General features: G+C 36.3%; 1 protein-coding gene across 2 annotated transcripts in view; it reads right to left on the bottom strand.

Annotated features, from left to right (window-relative positions):
- MEI4 (meiotic double-stranded break formation protein 4) overlaps positions 1-27,462 on the bottom strand; it is a 238,150-nt gene that overhangs the window by 60,089 nt on the left and 150,599 nt on the right. The window contains exon 4 of one of the 2 annotated variants that reach the window (XM_045867123.3): positions 23,298-23,429. The exons of the other annotated variant lie outside the window; for it this stretch is intronic. Within the exon in view, the coding sequence (XP_045723079.1) occupies positions 23,298-23,429 (132 nt within the window). The remainder of the gene's footprint in view (positions 1-23,297; positions 23,430-27,462) is intronic. 2 annotated transcript variants of the gene reach the window in all.

The raw sequence follows: 27,462 nt of genomic DNA, 5'->3' as shown, positions 1-27,462 counted from the left end.
AGATTGAGAGAGAGAGCAAGAGAGAGTGCAGGGCCTTGGGGCAGAGGGAGAGGAGTGAGAGAATCTCAAGCAGACTCCCTGCTGAGCATGGAGGCCATTTTGGGGCTCAATCTCTCGACCCTGAGATCATGACCTGAGCTGAACTCAAGAGTCATATGCTTAACCAACTGAGCCACCCGGGTGCTTCCCCCTTTTTAGTTTTTATTTAAATTCTAGTTAGTTAACATACAGTGTACACAGTGTAATACTAGTTTCAGGTGTAGAATTTAGTGATGCAACACTTACATATAACACCTGGTGCTCATCACAATAAATGTACTCTTTATCCCCATCACCTACTAACCCATTTCTGCCCCGCCCCCACCTCCCCTCTGGTAATCATCAGTTTGTTCTGTAGGGTTGAGAATCTGTTTCTTGGTTTTCTTCTCTCCTTTTTTTCCCCTATATTCATTTGTTTTGCTTCTTAAATTCCACATATGAGTGAAATCATATGGTATTTGTCTTTCTCTGACTTACTTCACTTAGCATAATACCCTCTAGCTCCATCCATATCATTGCACATGGCAAGATTTCATTCTTTTTTATGGCTGAGTAATATTTCATTACACACACACACACACACACACCACATCTTCCTCATCCATTCATCAGTTGATGGACATTTGGGCTCCTTCTACAAAAAATATACACATAGGTCAATGGCACAGAGTGGAAAACCCAGAAATGAACCCACAACTATATGGTCAATTAATCTTGCTTTGACAAAGCAGGAAAAAAAATCTAATGGAAAAAGGACAGTCTCTTAACAAGTGGTGTTGGGAAAACTGGATAGCAACACATAAAAGAGTGAAACTGAACCACTTTTTCACACCATACACAAAAATAAGTTCAAAATGGATGAAAGACCTAAATGGGAGACAGGAAACCATCCAAATCCCAGAGGAGAACACAGGCAGTAACCTCTTTGATATCGGCTATAGCAACGTCCTACTAGATATGTCTCCTGAGGCAAGGGAAACAAAGCAAAAATAAACTATTGGGACTTCATTGAAATAAAAAGCCTCCGCACAACAAAGAAAACAATCAACAAAACTAAAATCCTATGGAATTATATATGTGCAAATGACATATCCGATAAAGGATTAGTATCCAAAATATATAAAGAACTTGTGAAACTCAACACCCAAAAACCAAATAATCCAGTTAAAAAATAGGCAGAAGACATGAATAGACATTTTGCCAAAGAGGTACATCAGATGGCCACCAGACACATGAAAAGTTGCTCAACATCACTCATCTTCAGGGAAACACAAATCAAAACTACAATGAGATATCACCTCACAAGAATTAACACCACAAGAAACAAAAGGTGTTGGTGAGGATGTGGAGAAAGGGAAGCCCTTGTATGCTGTCGGAAGGAACGCAAACTGGTACGGCCACTCTGGAAAACAGTATGGAGGTTCCTCAAAAAGCTAAAAATAGAACTACCCTATGACCCAGCAATTGTGCTACTAGGTATTTACCCAAATACAAAAATGCTAATTCAAAGGGATACATGCATCCCAATGTTTATAGCAGCATTATCATGCCTCTTTTTCCATGACATCTTTCCACATAAACAGAACACTACTTTTGTTAAAGTTTAAAAATAAAACATATTGATAAGCTAGATTTCAGTAGCATAAAATTTTAGTTAGTTCCTGATCAGAAGGCTGATTCTATGAAAATCACATACCATCTAGTTATCCAGAGAAATCTGTAAATTTATTAACAAAATTCTTATAAACAAAACAGAAAACTTGTCCATTGCCTTTGATAGACATATTCATCCCACGGATGCTTTGTAACTATTTGTTTACTGACAGGCTTTTCCTAAATGACAGCTGCTTGAAGAGGAAGAAAGCCATTGAAAGGAGCTACTCACAAAGCTTTCCAACACAAGGTCCCAATGGCATAATGATTGAGAAATTAAAATCAATATCTTAAAAAAAAAAAAAAAATAAATAAATAAATAAATAAATAAATAAAATCAATATCTTGATTTTGTTCTCAGTTTTGCACAGCCAAACAATGCAGGCCCTTATTAAATCAATATGTCAGCAGTTTATGGAATCCCACAGAAGCCACTTTTTCAAAGTCATTTTCAAAATAAATAGAAAACCAAAGTGATTATGTCACAGATGGTAAGTATACAATAATCATGATGAGAAAATTCTGTCACTCCAAATAAATGAAAACTCTTAATTTTAATCAGTTGATAAAGAAAAGATTCCAAATAGGTGTACACAAAATACATGCTTGTCAAGATACTATGAAAGTGTTATCCTTAGCATCATATAAACAATTTTTTCAAGACCCAAGAGAACTGCATTTAAGTAAGTACAGCTATAGAAAAGATCGCAAGATCATGATACAAACCCACCTTCTCAAAAATCTGGTTCACAGATTACAGAAGCAGATATTAAAATTGATACAAATATATTACCTACAGTAATTTTACTTATATAAAAAATAAGTGGGAAAATATACACATGAGTTGTAGATGACAAGTTAAAATATAAAACAATGTCAGTGAAATGCAGAGAACTATGGTGATCAGACAGTAACAGGAAATATTGCATAGTTGATCTTCCAGACTCTGGAGTCAGACTTCCTGAGTTCAGTAATTGGTACTGTGCTGACTGTGCCTGCAGGCTGGTTACTCTAATCTTCTAATCCCACTTACCCTCTTTTGTAAAATGGGAACAATACTACTTCATCGTGTAGTTGGGAGAATTAAATGACATAACCAGAAAATTAAAATTAGTAGCTATCTATTTTAAACAGAAAATATATGTAGAAGCCTTAGAGAAGTATAAAATGTTCAGAATCATGTTGGCCACATAATAAGGCTCTGTAAATATCTATCATAATAGTTATTATATTTCTCACCAATTTTTAAAAGATAGGATCTCTCCTGCATCTGGTATACTAGTACATTAGAAACTGAATCAGAGTCATATATATTATATTATTTTATCATACTATATGTTCATTTTGACTTAGTGATTATTTAGAAAGCTTTCCATCATTATAAACTAAAATTGTTTTTCATACAGTTCTTGGTGACATCTTAGCATTCATTATGATAGGAATAAAGAAACAGTCTTCAAAGTGAACTAAAAAACTGAGTATAAAATTGAGAAAAATTACATTATTATATTTACTTTGGGTTCAGATAAAAAAGTTAGATTTCAAAAAATATATTTTAAATGAGGTATAGTTCACAGAGTGGAATGCCCAGATCTTCAGTGCACATTTTGATGAACAGTGAGTGACAGCTGCATACACCCATCTACCCACACCCCAGTCCTGCATGCCCCTTTCTAGTCAATCCCAGGACCACTCCCTAAGTCAACCACTGCTGCAATATCTTTCACCATACATTAGTTCTGCCTAATTTTAGAACTTCATAGAAATTTAATCATACCATATATGTTCTTTTGTATCTAGCTTATTTTACTTAGCCTAGTATTTTTTTATTTTTATTTTATTTTTAATTTTTATTATTTTTAAAGATTTTATTTATTTATTTGAGAGAGAGAATGACATAGAGATAGCATGAGAGGGGGGAGGGTCAGAGGGAGAAGCAGACTCCCTGCTCAGCAGGGAGCCTGATGTGGGACTCGATCCCGGGACTCCAGGATCATGACCTGAGCCGAAGGCAGTCGCTTAACCAACTGAGCCACCCAGGCGCCCTAGCCTAGTATTTTTTTAGGTCCATCTATGCTGTTGTGTGTATCACTGATTCAACACTGAATTCAGTATTCCACTGAACATGTTTAAGATAACTTGTTCATTGATTCTGTCATGGAAATATGAGTTATTTCCAGATACTCAAAATTAAAATGCTATGTACACTCCTGAACAATTGTTTATGTCAGCATAGCTATTGAATTGTTCAGCCGTATGGTAAGTATATAATTAACTTTCTGAGAAACTGCCAGTCTGCTTTACATTCCCAGTAGCAATTTATAGTTCCCACACCCTACCAAAATTTAGTATTGTTAGTCTTTTCAATTTTAGCCATTCTGGCCACTGTTCAACATATTTCTCTGATGACTGATGATATTGTGCACTATTCATGTATTTATTGGCCATTAGTATATCTTCTTTTTTGTGTTCAAATTTTTTGCTTGTTTTTATATTGAATTGTTGGTCTGTTCTTTTTCAGTTGGGTTACCTTTGCTATGTCTAAAATCAATTAGCCGTATGTGGGTGGGTCTATTTCAAGATTTGGTAGCTTTTTGGTAAACTCTCTAAGATTTTCTACATTCCTGATCATGTTGGCCCTAAATATAGTTTTACTTCTTCCTTTCTTTTTCTTTTTTTTTTTTTAAAGATTTTATTTATTTATTTGACAGAGAGAGACAGAGAGAGAGAGACAGCTAGAGAGGGAACACAAGCAGGGGGAGCAGGAGAGGGAGAAGCAGGTTCCTGGCTGAGCAGTGAGCCCGATGCAGGGATCCATCCCAGGACCTTGGGATCATGACCTGAGCCGAAGGCAGACGCTTAACAACTGAGCCACCCAGGAGACCCTTTACTTCTTCCTTTCTAAAAGTACAGTAGCTTGAAATGGCTGGGATCTCTAGTACAATGCTAAACAGAAGAGATGAGAGATAACATCCATCCTTAATTTATAGTCTTGGGGAAAAACATTCAGTCTTTCACCACTGGTTATATCTAGAGGTTTTTCATAGAAAGAACTTTTATCAGGTTGAGAAACTTTGCTTCTACTCCTATGTTGATATACATATTTTTTAATTCATGAAAGGGTGGTAAATTTTGCCAAGTGCATTTTCTGCATGTACTGAGATCATATGAATTTCTTGATAAGTCTGTTAATATTGTGATTTATATCCATTGTCTTATGAATGTGAAAATAATGTTGCATTCCTGTGATAAATCCCACTTGATCATTATGTATTATTCTTTTTATATGTTGCTGGATTCTATTACTAATATGCAGTAAGGATTTTACTTCTATGTTCATCAGAAATATTGGTCTGAATTTGTTTTTGTTTTACTTGTGATGTGTTTGGTTTTGATATTGAGATAATGCTGATCTCATAAAACGAGTTATGAAATATTCCCTACTGTCTCTTCTAAAAAGTTTAAGAGTGCTGTTATTTCTTCAAATGTATGTATGGCAGAATTCATTTGGAACTGGAGTGATCTTTGTGGAGAGGTTTATAATTTTAAATATAATTTATTTAATCAGAATAGGGTAATTTATGTTTTCTACTACCAGTTTTGGTAATTTTAATCTTTCAAGGAATGTGTATGTTTAATCTAAATTGTTGATTATGGGCAAAGATACTTTCATATTTATACTTACCTATTCTGTTTTTAACAGTTTTATCACATATATTACTCTTATTTTTGTACTGAAATTTCCAATTTTCCCCTTAGTACTCAGGTTTTCTTTTAACATATTTATAATAGCTATTGGAACTTGTATGCTAATTCCATTATTTCTGTCATTTCTGGTTATATTTCTATTAATTGATTTTTTCTAATGGTTATGGATCATACATCTTTGCTTCTTCTCATGTTTCAATTTCTGAAAGGATGCTAGACATTAATGATACCATGTTGCTGACTTTCTGTATTATACTGTTCCAGTGGGCAGTAAATCTAGCTGTGAATCAGCAAGATCCTTTCAAGGCCTGTTTCTAAATTTTGTTAGAATCATTCTACCATAGCTTTTATCCTAGGACTATAAGTTACCATACAGCTAAGTGTAACCTTTTAGGGTCTCTACTCTATGCCTGGTGCATTAAATAAGGTCTTGCCATTATGGCTGGATGGAATTTGAATAGTCCCAAGCACTCATGTGTCGTTCAACTCACAGCTTCTTTGTAGTAGTTCCTTTCTGAGAAGATTTTCTTTGCTTGGCCTTGTGAAAGGTCCTCCTACACATGCACAGCTTAGTATTCAATAAAGAAAGGCTCTGTGTAAATTTCTTGGGCTCTTCTTCACAATTTCCTTCCCTCCCTGACCCTGATCCAGAAATACTACCTATATCAGCACTCCTGAACTTCACTTTCTGCCCCTTCAGTTTAGTGAGACTATTGTGATTTGGCTGGGTTCCACCTATGCCACAGTCCAGAAAGGTCCTCTAGACCAAAAGTCAAGGGATCATGGGGCTCATATAATTTGTTTCCCTCATCTCAGGAATCACCTATTTTTTTAAAGATTGTATTTATTTATTTGAGAGAGAGAGCACGAGTGGGGAGGAGGGGCAGAAGCAGACACCCTGCTGAGCGGGGAGCCTGATGCAGGGGCTGGATCCTAGGACCTGGAGATCATGACCTGAGCCTAACGCAGATGCTTAACTGACGTAGCTACCCAGGCTATGTCAGTTTTCTAAAGTTCACTAATTCATATATTTATCTAGATTCTTAGCTTACACTGGAGAGGCTAATTCTGTTAACAGTAAACTTACATGACTTTTTAAATTATTTTTTAGAAGTTCTAAGAAATAGTTGTTTTAAATAATTAGTTTGATATCTATGTTTTTCAAAAAAATATCTCTGCTTTTTCAGGAAAATCATCTTAATATGTAAGTTTGGGATACAAATAGCTAATATGAGTTGAATGCAGTTAATGCAATAAGGTCAACTTCTGAAATGTATCTCCATGAATCAGTTTCAGAAAATGATTCATATTATCAGTGGTTAATGCATACAGCAATATCCTATATGTTCAACAAAGACTAAATAAATCAAGAACGTGGATATCATAAGAAACTACTGAGTCACTAAAAATCACATTTCCTTAGGAATGCAAAAATCATGAAAAGTGCTAATGATATATTGTGTTTCACAAGAAAGCAGAATACAAAACTATATGCTGTATGATACAAATGTTTTGGGGAGCAAAAACCTCTAAGTTAAAAAGAAAACTGGAAAGACATAAAATATGGAGTATGATATTAGTATTAGTATTTTTATAGATATCTTGCATAATCCATATTATATGTAATAAATATATATTACTGTATATCTGACAAAAATTTTAAACCATTTAAGCCTGACATTTATAATAGTCATCTAACAAACTTACTGAAATAAAGCTTGTCTTCTTTTCTTTGTTTGTACATCCTTTCCTATTCCACCTTACTTTTCTCTGAGTCCCTGTTTTCTTTCTGATTTCATGATTGCCATATATTAGTGATTGTTTTCCAAATTTTTAGATATGTCCCTTTCCTTTCTTACAAATTTTATTTTCATATTTCCCTATGCCTACATTTAGATTACTTCAATGTTTCCTCAAATTCAATATATCCAAACTAAACTAAACAAGCATTCCTTCCTACTTACCTAACTCTCCTTAATGACATCATTTTTCTTATCTCTTAGTTTTACAGTATTAATTTTTCCACTGATTACAGTATTAAAATTTCCACTGATTCTCCTCTCTTCTTCACATTAAATCTCTCCTGGAGTCCTTTGCATAACACCCCTTATATATTAGTGGTTATCTCTATTGCTGCTTGTGGAAGGTTTATTGCACTGACAGTCCCAAATAAATAGCCTCCCTCTATTCACGCTCTTTGCCCTGTGTTCCCTCCTACTCTGATTCCATCTCTTACCAGCATATGACTGAATCTCTGAGTCTTAGATGTAATGGACATCTTGGACTGACTATATCAATAGCCATTCTATCACCTTTTCAGAGTAACAAAGCTGAAAAAGCATAAAACTACATTATCTTGTTTTGTTGAATTATAATTGACATACAATAGTATATTAGTTTCAGATAAACAAGATAGTGATTTGATATTTTTATACATTAGGAATGATCACCACGACAGGTCTAGTGACCATCTATCACCATACAAAATTATATAATATTATTGGCTATATTTCCTATGATGTACATTACATTCCCATGACTTACTTATTTTATAACTGGAAGTTTGTACCTCTTAATCTCCTTCACCTATTTTTCTTGTTCTCTCACCCCACTTCATTCTGGTAACCACCAGTTTGTTCTTTGTATCTATGAGTTTGTTTCTGTTTTGTTTGTTAATTTGCTTTGTTTTTCTAGAGTCCATTTTTAAGTTAAATCATACTTAATGTCTTTCTCTGTCTCATTTATTTCACTTAGCTTGATACCCTCTAGGACCCTCCCTGTTATAAATGGCAAGATTTCATTCTTTTCTTTATGCTGAGTAATATTCCATTGTGTGTGTATATGTGTGTATACCGTATCTTCTTTATCAATTCATTTATCAGTAGACACCTAGGCTGCTTTCATATTTTGGGTATTGTAAATAATGCTGCAATGAACATAGGGGTACATATATCTCTTCAAATGAGTGTTTTCATTTTCTTCAAATAAATACCCAGAAGTGAGATTGCTGGATCATATAATAGTTCTATTTTTAATTTTCTGAGGAAGCTTTGTACTGTGATCCATAGTGGTTGGACCAATTTATATTCTCACCATCAGTACAAGAGGGTTTCCTCTTCACATCCTCAGCAACACCTGTTATTTCTTATCTTTTTGATACCAGCCATTCTGATAGGTGTGAGGTGTTATCTCACTGTGGTTCTGATTGGCATTTTCCCAATGATTAGTAATGCTGAGTATCTTTCCATGTGCCCATTGGCCATCTGTATGTCTTCTTTGGAGAAATGTCTATTCAGATCCTCTGCCCATTTTTTAATTGAATGTTTTGTTGTTGCTGTTGTTGTTGAGTTGTATGAGTTCTTTATGTATTTTGGATATTAAGTCCTTAGCCAATATGTCATTTGTAAGTATCTTCTCCCCTCAGTAGGTTGCTTTTTCATTTTGTTGATGGTTTCCTTCACTGTGCACAAGCTTTGTAGTTTGATGTGGTCTCACTGTTTTGTTTTGTTTTTTTCTTTTGTTAACCTTGCATGAGGAGATATATCCAAAAGAAAATTACTCAGGCTGATATCAAAGCATTTCTGCCTATATTTTCTTCTAGAAGTCTTACTGTTTCAGGTCTTTGTTTATGTCTTTAAAGCATTTTGAGCTTATTTTTTGTGTATGGTGTAAGAAAGTGGTCTAGTTTCATTATTTTGCATGTAGCTGTCCATTTTTCTCAGCACCACTTATTAAAAAGACTATCTTTTCCCCATTGTATATTCTTGTTTCCTTTGTGGTAGATTAACTGATCTAAACCGGGTTTATTTCTGGGCTCTTTATCTTATTCCATTGATTTACGTGTCACTTTTTAGACAAGTGCTGTAACTAGTTTGATTATTATAGCTTTGTTGGTACAGTTTGAAATTTGGGAGTGTGATACTTTTCTCAAGTACCTTCTCAAGACTCTTTGGTTATTTGGGATCTTTTGTGGTTCCATACAAATTTTATGATGATTTATTCTAGTTCTGTGAAAATTTTCATTGGAATTCTGACAGGGATTCCACTGAATCTATAAATTGCTTTGAGTAGTATGGATATGTTAACAATATTAGTTCTTTTAATCTATGAACACAATATATCTTTCCATTTATTTGTGTCATGTTCAATTTCTTTCATCAGTGTCTTGCAGTTTTCAGAATACAAGTCTTTTGGTTAAATTTACACCTAGATATTTTAATCATTTTGATGCAATTTTAAGTGTTTTTTTTTATTAATTTCTCTGATAGTTCATTATTATTATATAGAAACACAACAGATTTTTGTTTATTGATTTTGTATCCTACAATTTTACGGAATTCATTTATTACGTCTAATAGTTTTTTGGTGGAGTCTTTAGGGTTTTCTCTGCACAGTATGTCATCTGCAAATAGTGACAGTTTTACTTCTTCATCTCTAGTTTGGATGTCTTTTATTTCTATTCTTGCCTAATTGCTATAGCTACGACTTTATACTATGTTGAATAAAAGTGGAGAATAGGCATCCTTGTCTTGTTCCTGATCTTAAAAAAATAGCTCTCAGCTTTTGACCATGGAGTATGCTAACGGTGGGTTTGTCAAATATGGCCTCTATTATGTTGCAAAGCATTCCTTCTGTACCCACTTCATTGAAAGTTTTTAATCAGAAATGATGATGAATTTTGCCTTTTGTGCATCAAGATGACAGAATTTTTATACTTTGTTTTGTTAATGTGGTGTATCACATTGATTGATTTGTGAATGTTAAACCAATCTTGCATCCCTGGAATGAATTCCAGTTGGCATGAAGTATGACACTTTTAGTGTATTGTTGAGTTTGGTTTGCTAACATTTTGTTGAGGATTTTGCACCTATGCTCATTAGTGATACGGCCTGTAATTTTCATTTCTGTAATGTCTTTGTGGTTTTGGTATCAGGGTAATGCTGGCCGCATAAAATGAGTTTAGAAGTGTTTCATCTTGGGCGCCTGGGTGGCTCAGTTGGTTAAGCGACTGCCTTCGGCTCAGGTCATGATCCTGGAGTCCCGGGATCGAGTCCCACATCGGGCTCCCTGCTCGGCGGGGAGCCTGCTTCTCCCTCTGACCCTCCCCCATCTCGTGCTCTCTCTGTCTCATTCTCTCTCTCAAATAAATAAATAAAATCTTAAAAAAAAAAAGTGTTTCATCTTCCTCAATTTTTATAATAATGTGAGAATATCTATAAACTCTTCCTTTGTTTTAAGACTTTATTTTTGCGAGAGAGAGAGAAAGAGAGACAGCATGAGTGGGGGGGGGGGGCGCTCAGAGGGAGAAGCAGACTCCCCATACCGCAGGGAGCCCAATGTAGGACTTGACCCCAGGGCCCCGGGATCATTATCTGAGCCAAAGGCAGATGCTTAACCAAATGAGCCACCCAGGTGTTCAGCTATTCTTTAAATCTTTGGTAGAATTCACCTGAGAGACATCTCTTCCTGGACTTCTGTTCATTGGGATTTTTTTTCCTGAATCAGTTTCATTACTAGTAATTGGTCTGTTCAGGTAGTCTATTTCTTCATGATTTAGTTTTGGAAGATTATATGTTTCTAGGAATTTAGTAATTTCTTCCAGTTTGTATAAATTGTTGGTGTATAATTGTTCATAGTATTATCTTATGACCATTTGTATTTCTGTGGTATTGGTTATAATTTCTTTTATTTTATTTTGTTTAGTTGACCTCTCTCTCTCTTTTTTCTTGATGAACCTGAGTTAAGGTTTCAGTTTTATCTTTTAAAAAAACCAGCTCTTAGTTTCATTGATCTTTTCTCGTATGGTTTTGTTATTTTTTGGTCTCTATTTCACTTATTTCTACTTTTATCTTTATTATTTCCCTCCTTCTACTATGGGCGTTTTTGTTCTTTTCCTAGTTCCTTTAACTATAAAGTTAGATTTTTATTTGAGACGTTTTTTGTTTCTTGAGGTGGGCCTGTATCCTTAGGTCTATATGCCTCCTAAAACTGCTTTTCCTGTATCCCAGATATTGTAGAATATTGTATTACCATTTTCTTTTGTCTCTATGTATTTTTTAAATTTTCTCTTAAATTCTTCATACACACATTGTTTAGTAGCATGTTGTTTAGCCTCCACATGTGTGTTTTTTCCACTTTTTTTCTTATAATTGATTTCTAGTTTCATAATGTGGTAAAAAAAGATGTTTGATACGATTTCAGTCTTCTTAAATTTATTAAGACTTGTTTTGTGGCCTAACATGTGACCTGTCCTAGAGAATGTTCCATGAACACTTGAAAAGAATGTGTTTTGGATAGAATGTTCTGTATACGTCTGTTAAGTCCAACTGTTCTAATCTATGATTTAAAGCTACTGTTTCCTTATTGATTTTCTGTCTGGATGATCTATCCATCGAAGTAAGTGGGGTCTTAAACTCCCCTATTATTTTCTTACTAAGAATTTCTCCCTTTACATTTCTTAATACTTAGTTTATATATTTAGTGCTCCTATATTGAGAGCATGGATATTCACAATTATTATATTCCCTTTTTGGATTGACCCTTCCATCATTATGCAATGACCTTGTTTGTCATTTGTTACAACCTTTGTTTTAAACTCTATTTTATCTAAGTATTGCTGTCCCACATTTTTTTTTCCTTTGCATATTATTGCTTACATGCATTTTATTTGAATTTTTCAGAGTTGCTATTCTGCTGTGTTATATCTCCAAACAAAAAAATGGATCAAAGGTCCAGAAATTTTGGTTGAAGCATAAAAATTAAGATAAAAAAGTAAATTGTTGCAACTTAAAATGTCATCAAAGTCAATACTGAATGAGACTCCAGTGCACATTTATTTATTTTTAAATTTATACAGATGGAGTTTATTATGTCTAGTTTTCTTTTTTTTTATGTTATGTTAGTCACCATACAGTACATCATTACTTTTTGATGTAGTATTCCATGATTCACTGTTTGCATAAAACACCCAGTGGTCTATGCAATACATGCCTTCCTTAATACCCACCACCGGGCTAACCTATCCCCCCACCCCCTCCCCTCTAAAACCCTCAGTTTGTTTCTTGGAGTCCGTAGTCTCTTATGCTTTGTCTCCCCCTCCAACTGCCCCCTGTCTTCATTTTTTCCTTCCTTCTCCTAATGTCCTCCATGCTTCTCTTTATGTTCCACAAATAAGTGAAACCATATAATTGACTTTCTCTGCTTGACTTATTTCACTTAACATAATCTCTTCCAGTCCCATCCATGTTGGTGCAAAAGTTGCGTATTCATCTTTTCTGATGGCTGAGTAATATTCCATGGTATATATGGACCACATCTCCTTTAGTCATTTGTCTACTGAAGGGCATCTTGGCTCTTTCCACAGTTTGGCTATTGTGAACACTGTTGCTGTGAACATTGGGGTACATATGGCACTTCTTTCCACTACATCTGTGTCTTTGGGGTAAGTACCCAGTAGTGCAATTGCTGGGTTGTAGGGTAGCTCTATTTTTAAATTTTTGAGGAACCTCCACACTGTTTTCCAAAATGGCTGTCCCAACTTGCATTCCCACCAACAGCGTAAGAGGGTCCCCCTTTCTCCACAACCTCTCCAACATTTGTTGTTTCTTACCTTGTCAATTTTTGCCATTTTAACTGGTGTAAGGTGGTATCTCAGTGTGGTTTTGATTTGAATTTCCCTGATGGCTAATGATGATGAACACTTTTTCATGTGTCTGTTAGCCATTTTTATGTCTTCTTTGGAAAAGTGTCTGCTCATGTCTTCTGTCCATTTTTTTTTTTAAAGATTTTATTTATTTATTTGACAGGGAGAGAGAGAGAGAGATAGCATGAGAGGGAACACAAGCAGGGGGAGTGGGAGAGGAAGAAGCAGGCTTCCGGCTGAGCAGAGAGCCTGATGTGGGGCTTGATCCCAGGACCCTGGGATCATGACCTGAGCCGAAGGCAGTCGCTTAACCAACCGAGCCACCCAGGGGCCCCCCTTCTGTCCATTTTTTGACTTGATTATTTTTTTGGGTGTTGAGTTTGAGAAGTTCTTTATAGATCTTGGAAATCAGCCCTTTGTCTGTAGTGTCATTTGCAAATATCTTCTCCCATTCTGTGGGTTGCCTCTTTGTTTTGTTGACTGTTTCCTTTGCTGTGCAGAAGCTTTTTATCTTGACGAAGTCCCAAAAGTTCATTTTACTTTTGTTTCACTAGCCTTTGGAGATGTATCCTGAAAGAAGTTGCTGTGGCCGATGTCGAAGAGGTTACTGCCTATGTTCTCCTCTAGGATTTTGATGGATTCCTGTCTCACATTGAGGTCTTTCATCCATTCTGAGTTTATCTTTGTGTACGGTGTAAGAGAATGGTCGAGTTTCATTCTTCTGTATATAGCTGTCCAATTTTCCCAGCACCATTTATTGAAGAGACTGTCTTTTTTCCATTGCATATTTTTTCCTGCTTTGTCGAAGATTATTTGGCTGTAGAGTTGAGGGTCCATTTCTGGGCTCTCTATTCTGTTCCATTGGTTTATGTGTTTGGTTTTTTTTGCCAGTACCAGGCTGTCTTGGTGATCACAGCTTTGTAATATAGCTTGAAATCGGGCAACATGATGCCCACAACTTTTTTTTTTCTTTTTCAACATTTCCTTGGTGATTCAGGGTCTTTTCTGATTCCATACAAATTTTAGGATTGTTTGTTCCAGCACTTTGAAAAATGCCATTGTATTTTGATCAGGATGCTGTTAAAGGTATAGATTGCTCTGGGCAGGATAGACATTTTAACAATGTTTATTCTTCCAATCCATGAGCATGGAATGTTTTTCCATCTTTTTGTGTCTTCTTCAATTTCTTTCATGAGGGTTCTGTAGTTCCTAGAGTATAGATCCTTTACCTCTTTGGTTAGGTTTGTTCCGAGGTATTTTATGGTTTTTGGTGCTATTGTAAATGGAATTGATTCTCTAATTCCTCTTTCTACAGTTACATTGTTAGTGTATAAGAAAACAACTGATTTCTGTGCATTGATATAGTATCCTGCCACATTACTGAATTGCTGTATGAGTTCTAGTAATTTGGGGGTGGAGTCTTTTGGGTTTTCCACATAAAGCATCATGTCCTCTGCAAAGAGAGAGAGTGTGACTTCTTCTTTGCTAATTTGAATAACTTTTATTTCTTTCAGTTCTCTGATTGCTGTTGCTAGGACTTTTAGTACTATGTTGAACAATAGTGGTGAGAGTGGGCATCCTTGTCAGGTTCTTGATCTTAAGGGAAAGGTTCTCAGCTTTTCCCCATTGAGAATGATATTCGCTCTGGGTTTTTCATAGATGGATTTTATAAAATTGAGGAATGTTCCCTCTATCCCTATACTCTGAAGAGTTTTAATCAGGAAAGGATGCTGTATTTTGTCAAATACTTTTCCTGCATCAACTGAGAGGACCATATGGTTCTTATCTCTCCTCTTATTAATGTGTTCTGTCACATTGATTGATTTGCAAATGTTGAACCACCCTTGCATCCCAGGGATAAATCCCACTTGGTCATGGTGGATGATCCTTTTAATGTACTGTTGGATCCTATTAGCTAAAATTTTGTTGAGAATTTTGGCATCCATATTTATCAGGGATAGTGGTCTGAAATTCTCCTTTTTGATGGGGTCTTTGCCTGGTTTGGGGATCAAGGTAATGCTGGCCTCATAGAATGAGTCTGGGAGCTTTCCTTCTGGTCTATTTTTTGAAACAGCTTCAGAAGAATAGGTATTATTTCTTCTTTTAATGTTTGGTAGAATTCCCCAGGGAATCCATCAGGCCCTGGACTCTTGTTTTTTGGTAGGTTTTTGATCACTGCTTCAATCTCATTATTGGTTATTGGTCTATTGAGGTTGTTAATTTCTTCCTGTTTCAGTCTTAGTAGTATATAGGTTTCCAGGAAGGCATCCATTTCTTCCAGGTTGCTCAATTTATTGGCCTATAGTTTTGATAATAATTTCTAATAATTGTTTCTAGTTCCTTGGTGTTAGTCATGATCTCTCCCCTTTCATTCATAATTTTATTAATTTGGGTCCTTTCTCTTTTCTTTTGGATAAGTCTGGCCAGTGGTTTATCGATCTTACTAATTCTTTCAAAGAACCAGCTTCTAGTTTCGTTGATCTGATCTACTGTGTTTCTGGTTTCTAATTCATTAATCTCTGCTCTAATCTTAACTATTTCTCTTCTAATGCGTGGCTTATGCATCGTTTGTTGTTTTTTCTCTAGTTCTTTATGGTGTAAAGTTAGTTGGTGAATTCGGGATTTTTCTTTTTTTTTGAGTGAGGTTTGGATGGCTATGTATTTCCCCCTTAGGACTGCCTTTGCAGTATCCCATATGTTTTAGACTGATGTGTTTTCATTCTCACTGGTTTCCATGAATTGGTTAGGTTGTTCTTTGATTTCCTGGTTGACCTAAACATTCTTGAGCAGACTGGTCTTTAGCTTCCAAGTGTTTGAGTTTCTTCCAAATTTATTCTTGTGATTGAGTTCCAGTTTTAAAGCATTATAGTCTGAGAATATGCAGAGAATAATCTCAATCTTTGGTATCAGTTGAGACCTGATTTGTGACCCAGTATGTGGTCTATTCTGGAGAAAGTTCCATGTGCGCTCGAGAAGAATGAGTATTCTGTTGTTTTAGGGTGGAATGTTCTGTATATATTTATGAGGTCCATCTGGTCCAGTGTATCATTCAAAGCTCTGGTTTCTTTGTTGATTTTCTTGTTAGATGATCTGTCTATTGCTGAGAGTAGAGTATTGAGGTCTCCTACAATTAACGTATTGTTACCAACATGACTCCTTATTTTGGTTAACAGTTGGCTTATGTAGATGGCTGCTCCCATGTTGAGGGTGTAGATATTTACAATTGTTAAATCTTCTTGTTGGATAGACCCTTTAAGAATGATATAATGTCCTTCTGTGTCTCTAACTACAGTCTTTAGCTTAAAATTTAATTTGTCTGATACGAGAATTGCTACCCCAGCTTTCTTTTGAGGTCCGTTGGCATGAAAGATGGATCTCCATCCCTTCACTTTCAGTCTGGATGTATCTTTAGGTTCAAAATGAGTCTCTTGTATACAGCATATGGATGGGACCTGTCTTTTTATCCAATCTGCAACCCTGTGCTGTTTTATGGGAGTGTTTAGGCTGTTCACGTTGAGAGTGATTATTGAAAGTTGATTTTATTGTCATCATGTTGCCTGTGCAGTCCTTGTTTCTATAGATTGTCTCTGTAAATTTCTGTTCTATATCACTCTTGGGGTCTTTCACCTTTTATAGAACCCCCCTTAATATTTCTTGCAGGACCCGCTTAGGGGTCACATATTCTTTCAGTTTATGCCAGTCCTGGAAGCTCTGCATCTCTCCATCCATTCTAAACAACAGCCTTGCTGTATAAAGTATTCTTAGCTGCATGTTCTTCTCATTTAGTACCCCGAATATGTCTTGCCAGCGCTTTGTGGCTTGCGAGGTCTCTGTGGATAACTCTGACATTATTCTGATGTTCCTCCCTCTGTACATAAGGAATCTCTTCCCCTAACTGCCCTTAAGATGGTTTCCTTGGTTCTAAGACTTGCGAGTTTTACTATTACATGCTGGGGCGTTTGTCTGTTCTGCTTGATATTGGAAGGGGTCCTCTCTGCCTCTAGGACATGAATGCCTGTTTCATTCCCCAGAAGTTCTGAGCTACGATTTGCTCAAATATATCTTCTAGTCCTCTCTCTCTCTCTCTCTCTCCACCCTCTCAGGGATCCCAATAATTCTGACATTGGACCGTTTCATGGCGGCACTTATTTCTCTAATTCTGTTTTCATGGATTTTAAGCTGTTTCTTTTAGGCTTCCTCCTGTTCCTTCTTTTCTATCAGTTTGTCTTCTAGATCACTAATTTGTTCTTCTGCCTCATTTACCCTAGCTGTTAAAGTATCTAGATTAGATTGGATCTCATTGACAGCATTTTTAAATTCTGCCAGATCAGCTCTCATTTCTGCCCTCAGAGACTCTATGTTGCCATTAATTGTTTTCTCCATTCTAGCTATTGTCTTCATAACTGTTACCGTGAAGTCTATTTCTGACATCTTGCTTATATCTATATCCATTTGTTAATCTGTGGCAGAAGTCACAGTCTCTGATTCTTTCCTCTTTTTGGGGTTCCTCCTCTTAGTCATTCTGTTGAGGGGTGGTTTAGAGAATGTACAGAGTCCATATTATTGACCACAACCCAAGCAAAATGCATCTGTTTTATAAGGACCTTAGGGTTGTTGGCCTCTTGTTCTTCCCGCCTGCATTCTGGGGGAGGGGCCTGCCACACTGTTACTCAGGCAACTCTGTTTGGGCAGAGTTTCCCTGCCCCCTGTGGGGGGGGATGGGCTCAGTGAAAACAGTTTTTTGGGGGCTTTTGCTCTCTGGCGGCTTTCCATGTGTCTTCCAAGAGTCAGAACCGAAGCGACCGTTTCCAAACCTCTGCCTCAGAACAGAGATCTCAGTCTGTTCTTCAGTGAGCTCTCTAGGCCACACTGTCTCCATTTCTGTCTGTGCTGCTAAAACCACAGCGTCCTGGGTTGTGCGCCCCTCAGCAGCGCTCCCACCCCTTACTTCCAGGTCTAGGCACGCTTCTGCCCTTTGTGCTTCTAAAACCGCCAGCTACCCCCAGTTCACGCAGGGGCCCCTGCAGCTTCAGGTTTCAGTCTGGGGGCTGCCCTAAAGTGCTTTCCCTGCTGCTACCGGTCTTCAAGTCTGTACCTGGTCCCTAGCATGGGGGGCTTTTGCGCTGTGTTATTTCACCTTCCCAGCTCAAGCGCTTATGGCAGCTCCCTCACCCTTCCGTTTATCTTCTGATATCTGCCTGCGGAATCACAGCTCCCCGCTTCATACCTGGAAACCAACCGCCCATGATATTCTGTTTGTAGAGATCCAGATATATCTTCTTACATTTCAGGCTGATTTAGTGGGTTTTCAGAGTGGTCTGGTAGATAACCAGCTCAATTCTGGGGACCGGTTGAAATAAGGTCCCCAACTCCTCTGCCATCATTTTTTTCTTGCCCCAGATTTTTTTTAATGTCCATTTGCATGGAATATCTTTTCTGTTCCTACACTTTCAGTCTGTATGTGTCTTTGTCTCTGAGGTTAGTCTTTTTTTAGGAAGCATATAGATGGATCTTTTTTTTTTCTTTATCCATTCAGTCATCTTATGTCTTTTTATTGGAGCATGTAGTTCATTTACATTTAACCTAATTATTAATAGGTATATACTTATTGCCATTCTCTTAATTGTTTTCTAGGTGTTTTTGTAGTTCTCTGTTTCTTTCTTCTCTTGTTCTCTTTCCCTGTGATTTGATGGTTATTTTTTAGTGTTATGTTGGTATTCCTTTCTCTTTATTTTTTGTGTATCTATTACAGGTTTTTGGTTTGTGGTTACCATAAGGTTCATATAGAACATCCTAAGTATTCTGCAGTGTATTTTAAGTTTATGGTAACTTAACTTTGAACACACTGTAAAAGCACTACATTTTTTACTCCCTCCCCATATTTTATACATTTGACATGATATTTTACATCTTTTTATTTTGTGTATCCCTTACCTAATTATTATAGATATACCTAACTTAACTATCTTTTAACATTCATACTAGCTTTATAAGTGATTGGTTTACTACCTTTACCATATGTTTGCTTTTAGCAGTGAATATTTTTATTTCATAATTTTCTTCCTTCTTCTTATGGCCTCTTTTCCACTTAAAGAAGTCCCTTTAACATTTATTATAAGGTTGGTTTACTGAAAATGAACTCCTTTAACTTTTGTTTGAGAAACTATTTGTTTCCTTCAATTCTGAATGATAGCCTTGCTGGGTAGAGTATTCTTGGTTGTAGTGTATTTCCTTTCAGCACTTTGAATATATCACGCCACTCTCATCTGCAAAATTTCTCCTGAAAAATCAGCTGACAGTCTTATGGTATTTCCTTGTATGTAATAGTTGCTTTTCTCTTGCTACATTTAATGTTTTATCTTTAATTTTTGACATTTTAATTATTTATGTCTTAGTGTGGACCTCTTTGACTTCATCTTTATTGGGGCTCTCTGCTTCCTCGATCTGGTTATCTGTTTCCTTCCACAGATTTGGGAAGTTTTCAGCTATTATTTCTTCAAATAATTTTCTTGGCCCCTTCTTTCTCTTTTCTTCTGAAATCCCTATAATGTGAGTGTTATACATTTGATGATGTTCCAGAAGTCCTTTAACCTATCCTCATATTTAAAATTCTCTTTGGATGGCTTCCACTACCCTTTCAGATTGTTCATCCATTCTTCTGCATCATCTAATCTGCTGTTGATTCTCTCTAGTGCATTTTTCATTTCAGTTATTGCATTTTTTCAGCTCTGATTGGTTCCTTTTTATACTATCTCTTTTTTGAAGCTCTCACTGTGTTTATCCATTCTTCTCCCGAGTTCAGTGAGTACCCTTATGACCATTACTTTGAACTCTTTATCATGTAGATTGCTTATCTCCATTTTACTTAGTTCTTTTGCTGAGGTTTTATCTTGTTCTTTCATTTGGAACATATTCTTCTGTTTCCTCATTTTGCCTGACTCTCTACACTTGTTTCTGTATTTTAGGTAGGTCAGCTACATTTCATGGTTTTGAAGGTAATGGGCTGATGCTGAAGGCATTTTGTGGGGTACAGGAATGCAATACCTCCTGCTCATCAGACCCAGGCCCTCCAGGGTTGTCCCTTGTGTAGACCGTGTGCGGCCCCCAGTGGCTGGCTGAGAGTACTAGCTGCAGCTGCTGTGGGTATGCTGGTGGGTGGGTTTAGTCCCTGGTGTGGTTGGCTGGGAGGCCTGGTGGCAACTGTTGTTGATGTGCTGCTGGGTAGGGCTCTTCCCTCTGTCTCTGAGGCAGAAGTTGCTTTGGAGGAGTCCTGGACCTAGCCAGACTGCCCACCATGTATGGCAGGGTGGGAGCCACTTTGGAAGGGCACCTGGCAAGGTAGGTGGGTTTGCACAGGGCAGCCACAGAACACCTGAGTGGATCACCCAGTGCTGTCAAGGTAGATGAAGAGTGTTCAGAACTAGCATGGGCTAACTAGGCTGAAGGAGGATAAGAAAAATGGTGCCTGTCAGCACTTTTGTTCCCAGAGAAAGTTCCTATAGATCCCTGCCCCTCCAGCATTTGCCCTAAAAGTAGTCAGTAAATCTCCTTCATGTATGGCCCAGGTGCTTTTCAAATTGCTGCCTCTATGCTGGATCCCAGAGTGAGTGAGATTGTGCTCAGGCCATGAAGAACAATGTCAGTTTCCTATAGCTCTCTTGCTCTCCTGAAGCTAAGCCCTACTGATTTTCAAACATCTTGGAGTTAAGCCCTACTTTCAAAGCCAGATATTATGGGGCCTTACCTTCCTGGTGCATATCCTTGAAGGGAGGAGGTGGTCAATGTGGGCTTGAACCTCTCACCTTCAGGGAAGACCTCCACACCCATGATATCTCTTTCATTTGTGGGTTGCCATGCTGGAGGTTTTAGGTCCCAACCAAAATACCCCTTTTGATGTGGCTTTTTCTTTATATCTTTAGCTGTGTTAAAGTTGTTCTGATAGTCTTCATGTTCTTCTCAGAGAGAGATGCTCTATATGTAGTTGTAGTCTTGGGTGTCCATGGGAGGAGGTAAACTCAGGATCTTCCTATCCTGCCATCTTGATCCCGTTCCTCTGCATTTGTTAAACTACATTTCCTATACTCTCTTGCTGCTAGGGTTATGAATAGAAAGTTGGTTTAGAAACAAATGCACTCACACAAACTTTGTAGTTCAAACTGAATCACATAGTGAGACAGGTACAGCACAGGGCACACCTTTGTCTGTTGTACTTTGTGGCAGGACTGTTTTCTGGAACTGGTGATTCAGCAGAAAGCTTCCTATTCATGATGATAAAGGCAGCAAATCCTCTGGTAGCCAAATTCTGCTGTATGATTATGGGAGTCGTTCATGAAAGTACAGCCTGAGCCCTCTCAATAATCCATAGCTACTTATGCATCCTTTCTGCTTAAAATGGCTGGAGTGAATGTTGTTGTCTACTATAAGAATGCCAAGTAGTACTTTCCATATCTTTGTCTTTAAACAACTATATTAACATCTCGATTGGGAAAATTCATGTAAAGCATATTAATGCATTATTACCTGCCAAAAAGTAGTTACTGTTGTGTTCTTCTTATTCTTATTCTCAAGTGATTTTACAATCAAAATACCTCTGTTTGAATTATGGCTTTAAAATATGTTCTTTCTGCAATTTTGGTCAAGTTGCTTAACCACTCTAAGGTTTGATTTCTTTATCTATATACTGGGTAAAAAGTACAACTACTTCATGGAGATTTGTGAAGATTAAATGAGAACATGTAAATAAAAATTTCTTGTCTGTACTTTGCTATTTTCCACACAAAGAATCTGATTTGATCAAAGTCATTTCCCACATTGCATCCTGTTTTTAAATTCCATGACCTTACCTTGCTTTTTAGAATGCTGGGCACACATTTTATTTTTTTTTAAGATTTATTTCTTTATTTTAGAAAGAGAGAACGCACACAAGTGGGGGCGGGGCAGAGGGAGAGAATCTTCAAGCAGACCCCCCCGCTGAGCACAGAGTCCCATGTAGGGCTCCATCTCATGACCCATGAGATCATGACCTGAGCTGACACCAGGAGTCGCATGCTTACCCGACTGAGCTACCCAGGTGCCCCTGGGCACACATTTTAAAAATTACACTCAATGCCTCTATATTCTGTTATCTTCTGTTTTTCAAATACATTTTTCAAGTTGTTTCTTATCCATGAAGTCCTTTCAGGGACCTGCAACCTACCTTGATCACTTCTTGATGTTGGAGCTCCTACAAATACCAAGTATTTTAGCACTTCACTGTTTCCCAAATGAATTTTTAGCTCCTTATCATTAGTAACAATTACTTTAAAAAAATCTCACAGAGCACTTAAGAGAGTTTACCATTTAGTAGTCCCTTGAAAAATTGCTGCCTAGATGATTTATCATGTCATTCAGTGAATTCAATTAGATTATACATATTTTTGGAATATATTGTCAAATGTAGGCAACTTAGATATAAGTAATAGTTAAACAGTATTTAAAATTATATACATAGTATTTTTCCTACTTAAATTTGTTCTTCTTTACCAAAACATATCTTCCTGTCTCTGATTTCCTTTAATTGTGCTTAATTCTACCACAGAGACAGTAATAATATTACAACGGTTGACAAAGTGAACACATAATATACCAGGGTCAACATTAAAATAGGTTAATGACTTCAGTTTCTTAGACACGTAATTCTTAGACAAATGTAAGAATTTGCACAGAGGAGAGGGCCTAGAGCATGAGTTTTCAACCTTGGCTGCACATTGGGATACCCGAAGAGCTTTAAAAGAATACCAATCAATACCTGCATCTTAAACCCGGAGACCTCCATTTAATTGAACTAGCATATCGCTTCACAGCAGGATATTTAGAAGTTAACCAGATGATTCTCATGAGCAATTAGAAATGAAAACCACTGGTGAGAGGTTTTTTTACATTTAGCATCGTCTCCCATTCACTTTTCTCTCACCATTTTGCTTTAGGAACACGCTGCCCAATTAGATTTAAGGCCATTCATCTAAGCATTCCTTATCACCATTGGCACCTTTGGCCTACATATACATGTAAGCATGATAAGATGGTATTATTTTAGAAACTATTTTCTAAAAGTATCTTTATAATTTTAGTAGACAGTAACAGTATTCACATACTCTAGGGGATAAAAAGGTAATAACTAAAATATCAACCTGGCAAGAAGTGGAGAGAGGACAAAAAGAAAAGTCTGTAGCTGTATTAACTATAAATAAGAGTTACAGTTTCAGGCTATATGTACCTGATCGATGGTACCCAGAACATCACTGAAGCTGTTTACTTCTGATAAAAGCAGAGATATTATAGATTTTCTCAACAAGCTGCAACTTCCCAGGGTTACCAGACTCTGAGAAACATAATTCTGCACCTGAAACTAAAGATAAAAATGAATAGGTTTCCATTTTCTATCAAGTCAGGTCAAAATATATTTAGTGGGCAATTTCTAAGACTTTATTACTAAATCCATACTGTTAGAGGAGTACAAAAGGTGTCAGCATAATTCTGGATCATTCTTAAGCAAAATTATGAAATAGACAAATTATAACTATATAAGTTTTTAAAATTTTGTACAGGAGTTAATATTTTGAAATGTATGACAAAGTGCTGAAATCGAAGTTTTAGTTGAAGTATCAAAATAAATATATTTAGATTATAGACCATACATAGACTGAATAAAGAACATAAGACTCTTAAGCCCTTACCCACTAGATATAAGTATAGGTATAGATATAGATATATATAAAAGGTGAAAGAATGTAGTTTGAAGATGTCTTTTGGGATAGATATTGGTGCACTATGAATCCCACTTCCACATTGGAGACAGGTGAGAAGGACTTCTTTGTTCTCTATAAGTCAAAAGAGAGGCACTTTAGAGAGAGGAGAAAAAAATGTAGGACCCTAAATTTTCATCTAGAGGCAGCAAAAAGTACTCACCACTAAATAAATGTAAACGGACAATGGGAGACAATAAACTATATCCCATATAATTATTAGGAAAAAGGCCATTTCATTATTAATCACATTAAGGTGTGTATAACTCAAAGCTGGAACTTCATTAAACATGTCCCTTAATATATTTTGGAGAAAGGAAGCTTCAGAAGTATCCTGAAACAAAGAAATAGCACCTACCTTGTCATGTTCTATAGATTAAAATCGTATTGCGGAGACATTGCTTTTGTATATAAAATGTCTAAATGACAATGCTAAATAATGCCACATGAAAGTAGGAAATGTCACCCGTGTCCTTTAAGATAAAGACTTGACATAGGTATTTCTCAAATTGATATTTTAGTAATACACTTTAAAAGTTAATCAATGACAATAAAATAGTTAACAGATTATAGAGTTCAAAAGAAATTTCTATTATAAATCTGGATATGCATAACTAGTTCTTAATAATAGTTTTCTAAGTCAACTTGCCAACTCAGTTCTAAAACCACATCAATTTATTACCATAGGAAATCATAGTTATTTATCATTTTTGTTTCTCAATCATGTAACTGGCTAAGACTCACACTCTCTGTAATTCTAATACTCACACCCTCTGTATTTCTCCAGTGCCATTTTTTTGCAGATTGTTTACATTTTTGTTTGTACCTTATCTAAGCTCTAAAAAAATTCTGTTGGGTATTTCACTGATGTTCTTGTTGTTTCCCTCCTTTCTTAATATGTAAGTCTTCATGAGATAAAGAAAAAAATTCACAGTGAAACAAAAGGTACTTTAGAGAGTGAGAATAAAATTATGAGGGTGGTCACAGGGTTAGGTTTGTAGACTCTGGAATCTAACACTGCCTGAGTCAAATCTTAGCTCCACTGCTTATTAACTTGTACTAGCAGGTTACTTAACTTTTTAGGTCTGAGCTTCCACATCTGCAAAATAATGATTATGATGGCACCCACTTCAGTTGCTGTGCATATGAAGTTAGATAGTAAAAATGGTTACCATAATGCCAGGCACCCAGTAAATGCTCAGTAAGTGTTACATGTTAACATAAAGTAGGTTGATAATAGAAAAGCTTAAAGTTTACAGAAGTTTAATTCATTGAATCCTGAAAAGTTAAATACTAGAAATAAAATCTTTTTCTAGAGTTAATACAATCCTATTAGAGAACAGTGCTCAGAAGAAAAGTTCATCATAAAGACCTTTTCCATAACCTAGATAGGAATTGTTACAGTCTCCCCAATATGACTGAAGTTCATAAGAGAACAAAGACTAAGTATATAACTGTTAAGGTAATTTAAATTTTGTTAACATTTTTATAAAAATGGCTTCTATTCTTCCTTACATTTTAATTGACACTTGCCCTTTTGTAAATACAGTGGAACTTTTGAAAGAGGCTGGCATGGAAGCCAGGGCTTACATAGGAGAGTCTACCGTAGTAAAAACATGGTTGAAAACAACACACATGCCATCTTTTTCTAGCACATCTTCCTGTATTGCAGGGACTGGAACCTAGGAACAATTTTCCCCAGATTCCTGTGCAGTTTGGATTTTGGATATTATTTGAGTTCTGTTAATCAGAACTGAGACCTTGATTTAGAAGTGCATTATGGAAGAAGAGAAGCAGGGCACACGACATGCATTCTGTTGGTGCAAACTGTGGCAGAGATCCTTTATCCTGTAGCTGGTTTAGAGGCTCCCTACTTTTGCAAGTTCTTAATCCTGACAGAAGCAGTAGGATGCTACCTTGATGGCCCAGTGGTTTAGGAAGTCACTCCTATAAACTCAGCCTCCTCAAATACTTATACACTCACCCAAACCAAATGTGTTTTGATCTACATCTACATATCCCCCTGGAGGATTCACAGGGCCCAGTGCTGACATTTCAGTCTTGAAATATGCAGAGGTGGAAATTCTTACCACATGCCCAACACATTTGCCTATTTGACCTGTGTAGAAGACAGAAAGCTCTTGGAGAATGGCAGTGAATAAGCACAAACTTCATCAGGGGTGTTTCTAATTCACAATGATACTATTCCAGTTGTAGTTTCTTTCCTGGCTTCTGATATTTGTTAGGTCTTAATCTGGGAATTTTTTTTTTTTTATTATCCCAATAAGGATAAAAAGCAGTTTGCATTCACCTAGGAGTCATCATTATACTTTTTCTGTCCTATTTAAGACCATGTCAATTTGCTGGTTCTGTGTCATTATTTAGTTCATAGGACTCAGATCATCAAAACATTCCACAGGACATCATGCTGGTGTACTGTATCAAAATCACGCTTACATGGCAATGGTTTTAAAGGTCCTGGTAAAGTACATACATTAGAAGAAAGTAAACCCCAGGATTCAGGTACCTGATACACTTGGGACATTTCTGGGTCTGACGCATGTTGGAATACCCCTTCCAAAGTGAAACACAAGTTGCTTTAGTATGTATTTCCTATCAGTAATAAAAATATATAATACTTGGTGGGCACTTGTGGATATCTGAGGCAACATATATTCATTTCAGTTTACCGCTTGGATGCACATGTTGAGTAAATCATGTCTATAAACTTTGAGAAGAGCCCAGAGTAGTATAAAGAGCTCTAGCAGGTCTAAGTTGAGGAAGAAGCAACTCTGCCACGTGGACCTTATGACCGATAATATCCAATGTTCTTGGAGCTAATCAGTAACTGGATGAAGCCTGTGGTTGAACCTAATAAGAAAATCACAAAGGAGAATCCTTGGTTTGGGGAGAAAGTCAAACCCTTGTTTTGACATATACATATATATACATATACATGTGTATAAATATATATACACATATAAATATATAGTTATATATACATATAAATGTTTATATTATATAGTTAGTATTTCTATATGTAAATATAGATATAATATATATTTAATAAATATATTTATTTGTGTATATATAACTATATAAATATATTTTATATAACATGTATAATATATATTAAATATACAAATATATAATATAGTCATATATATACACACACAAATATATATATACACACACACACATATAAACACATAAACACACACACATATATAAAAAACACTATTTGGCCCTATTAGAGATTAAATGACTGTCTCATCATGGGACACCAAGTGATTATATGCCCAAAGCTGCTCATTTGAACAGTATTACCTAAAGTCAGGTATACACAGCAATACTCCATCATCAAGTAGCTGTAATATATATACATTTGTGATCAAGCAGGAAATAAAAGAAGAAGCACTGCTTGAGCAGTTAGTTCCAACTAGAATACCACTCTTTTTAAGGTTGAATTATAGGAAAAATTATGTTCTAAGCCAATGACCAATATATGATGTTCTTTCTCTGATAGCCAGAATGTTTGAATTCAGAAACCAAGGTATGAAAGAGACTGGGAACTCTCAATATTACATCTAATGATTCACTGGTAAAGTATTCTTCACACCCTGTGACACTGGATTC

Source organism: Mirounga angustirostris, unplaced genomic scaffold (assembly GCF_029215605.1).
Source record: "Mirounga angustirostris isolate CCGP_5_RB_7025 unplaced genomic scaffold, mMirAng1.0.hap1 SCAF_8, whole genome shotgun sequence".
Lineage (NCBI taxonomy): Eukaryota > Metazoa > Chordata > Mammalia > Carnivora > Phocidae > Mirounga > Mirounga angustirostris.
The sequence above is the reverse complement of the archived record's forward strand: the minus strand, read 5'-3'. Positions and strand labels throughout refer to the sequence as shown.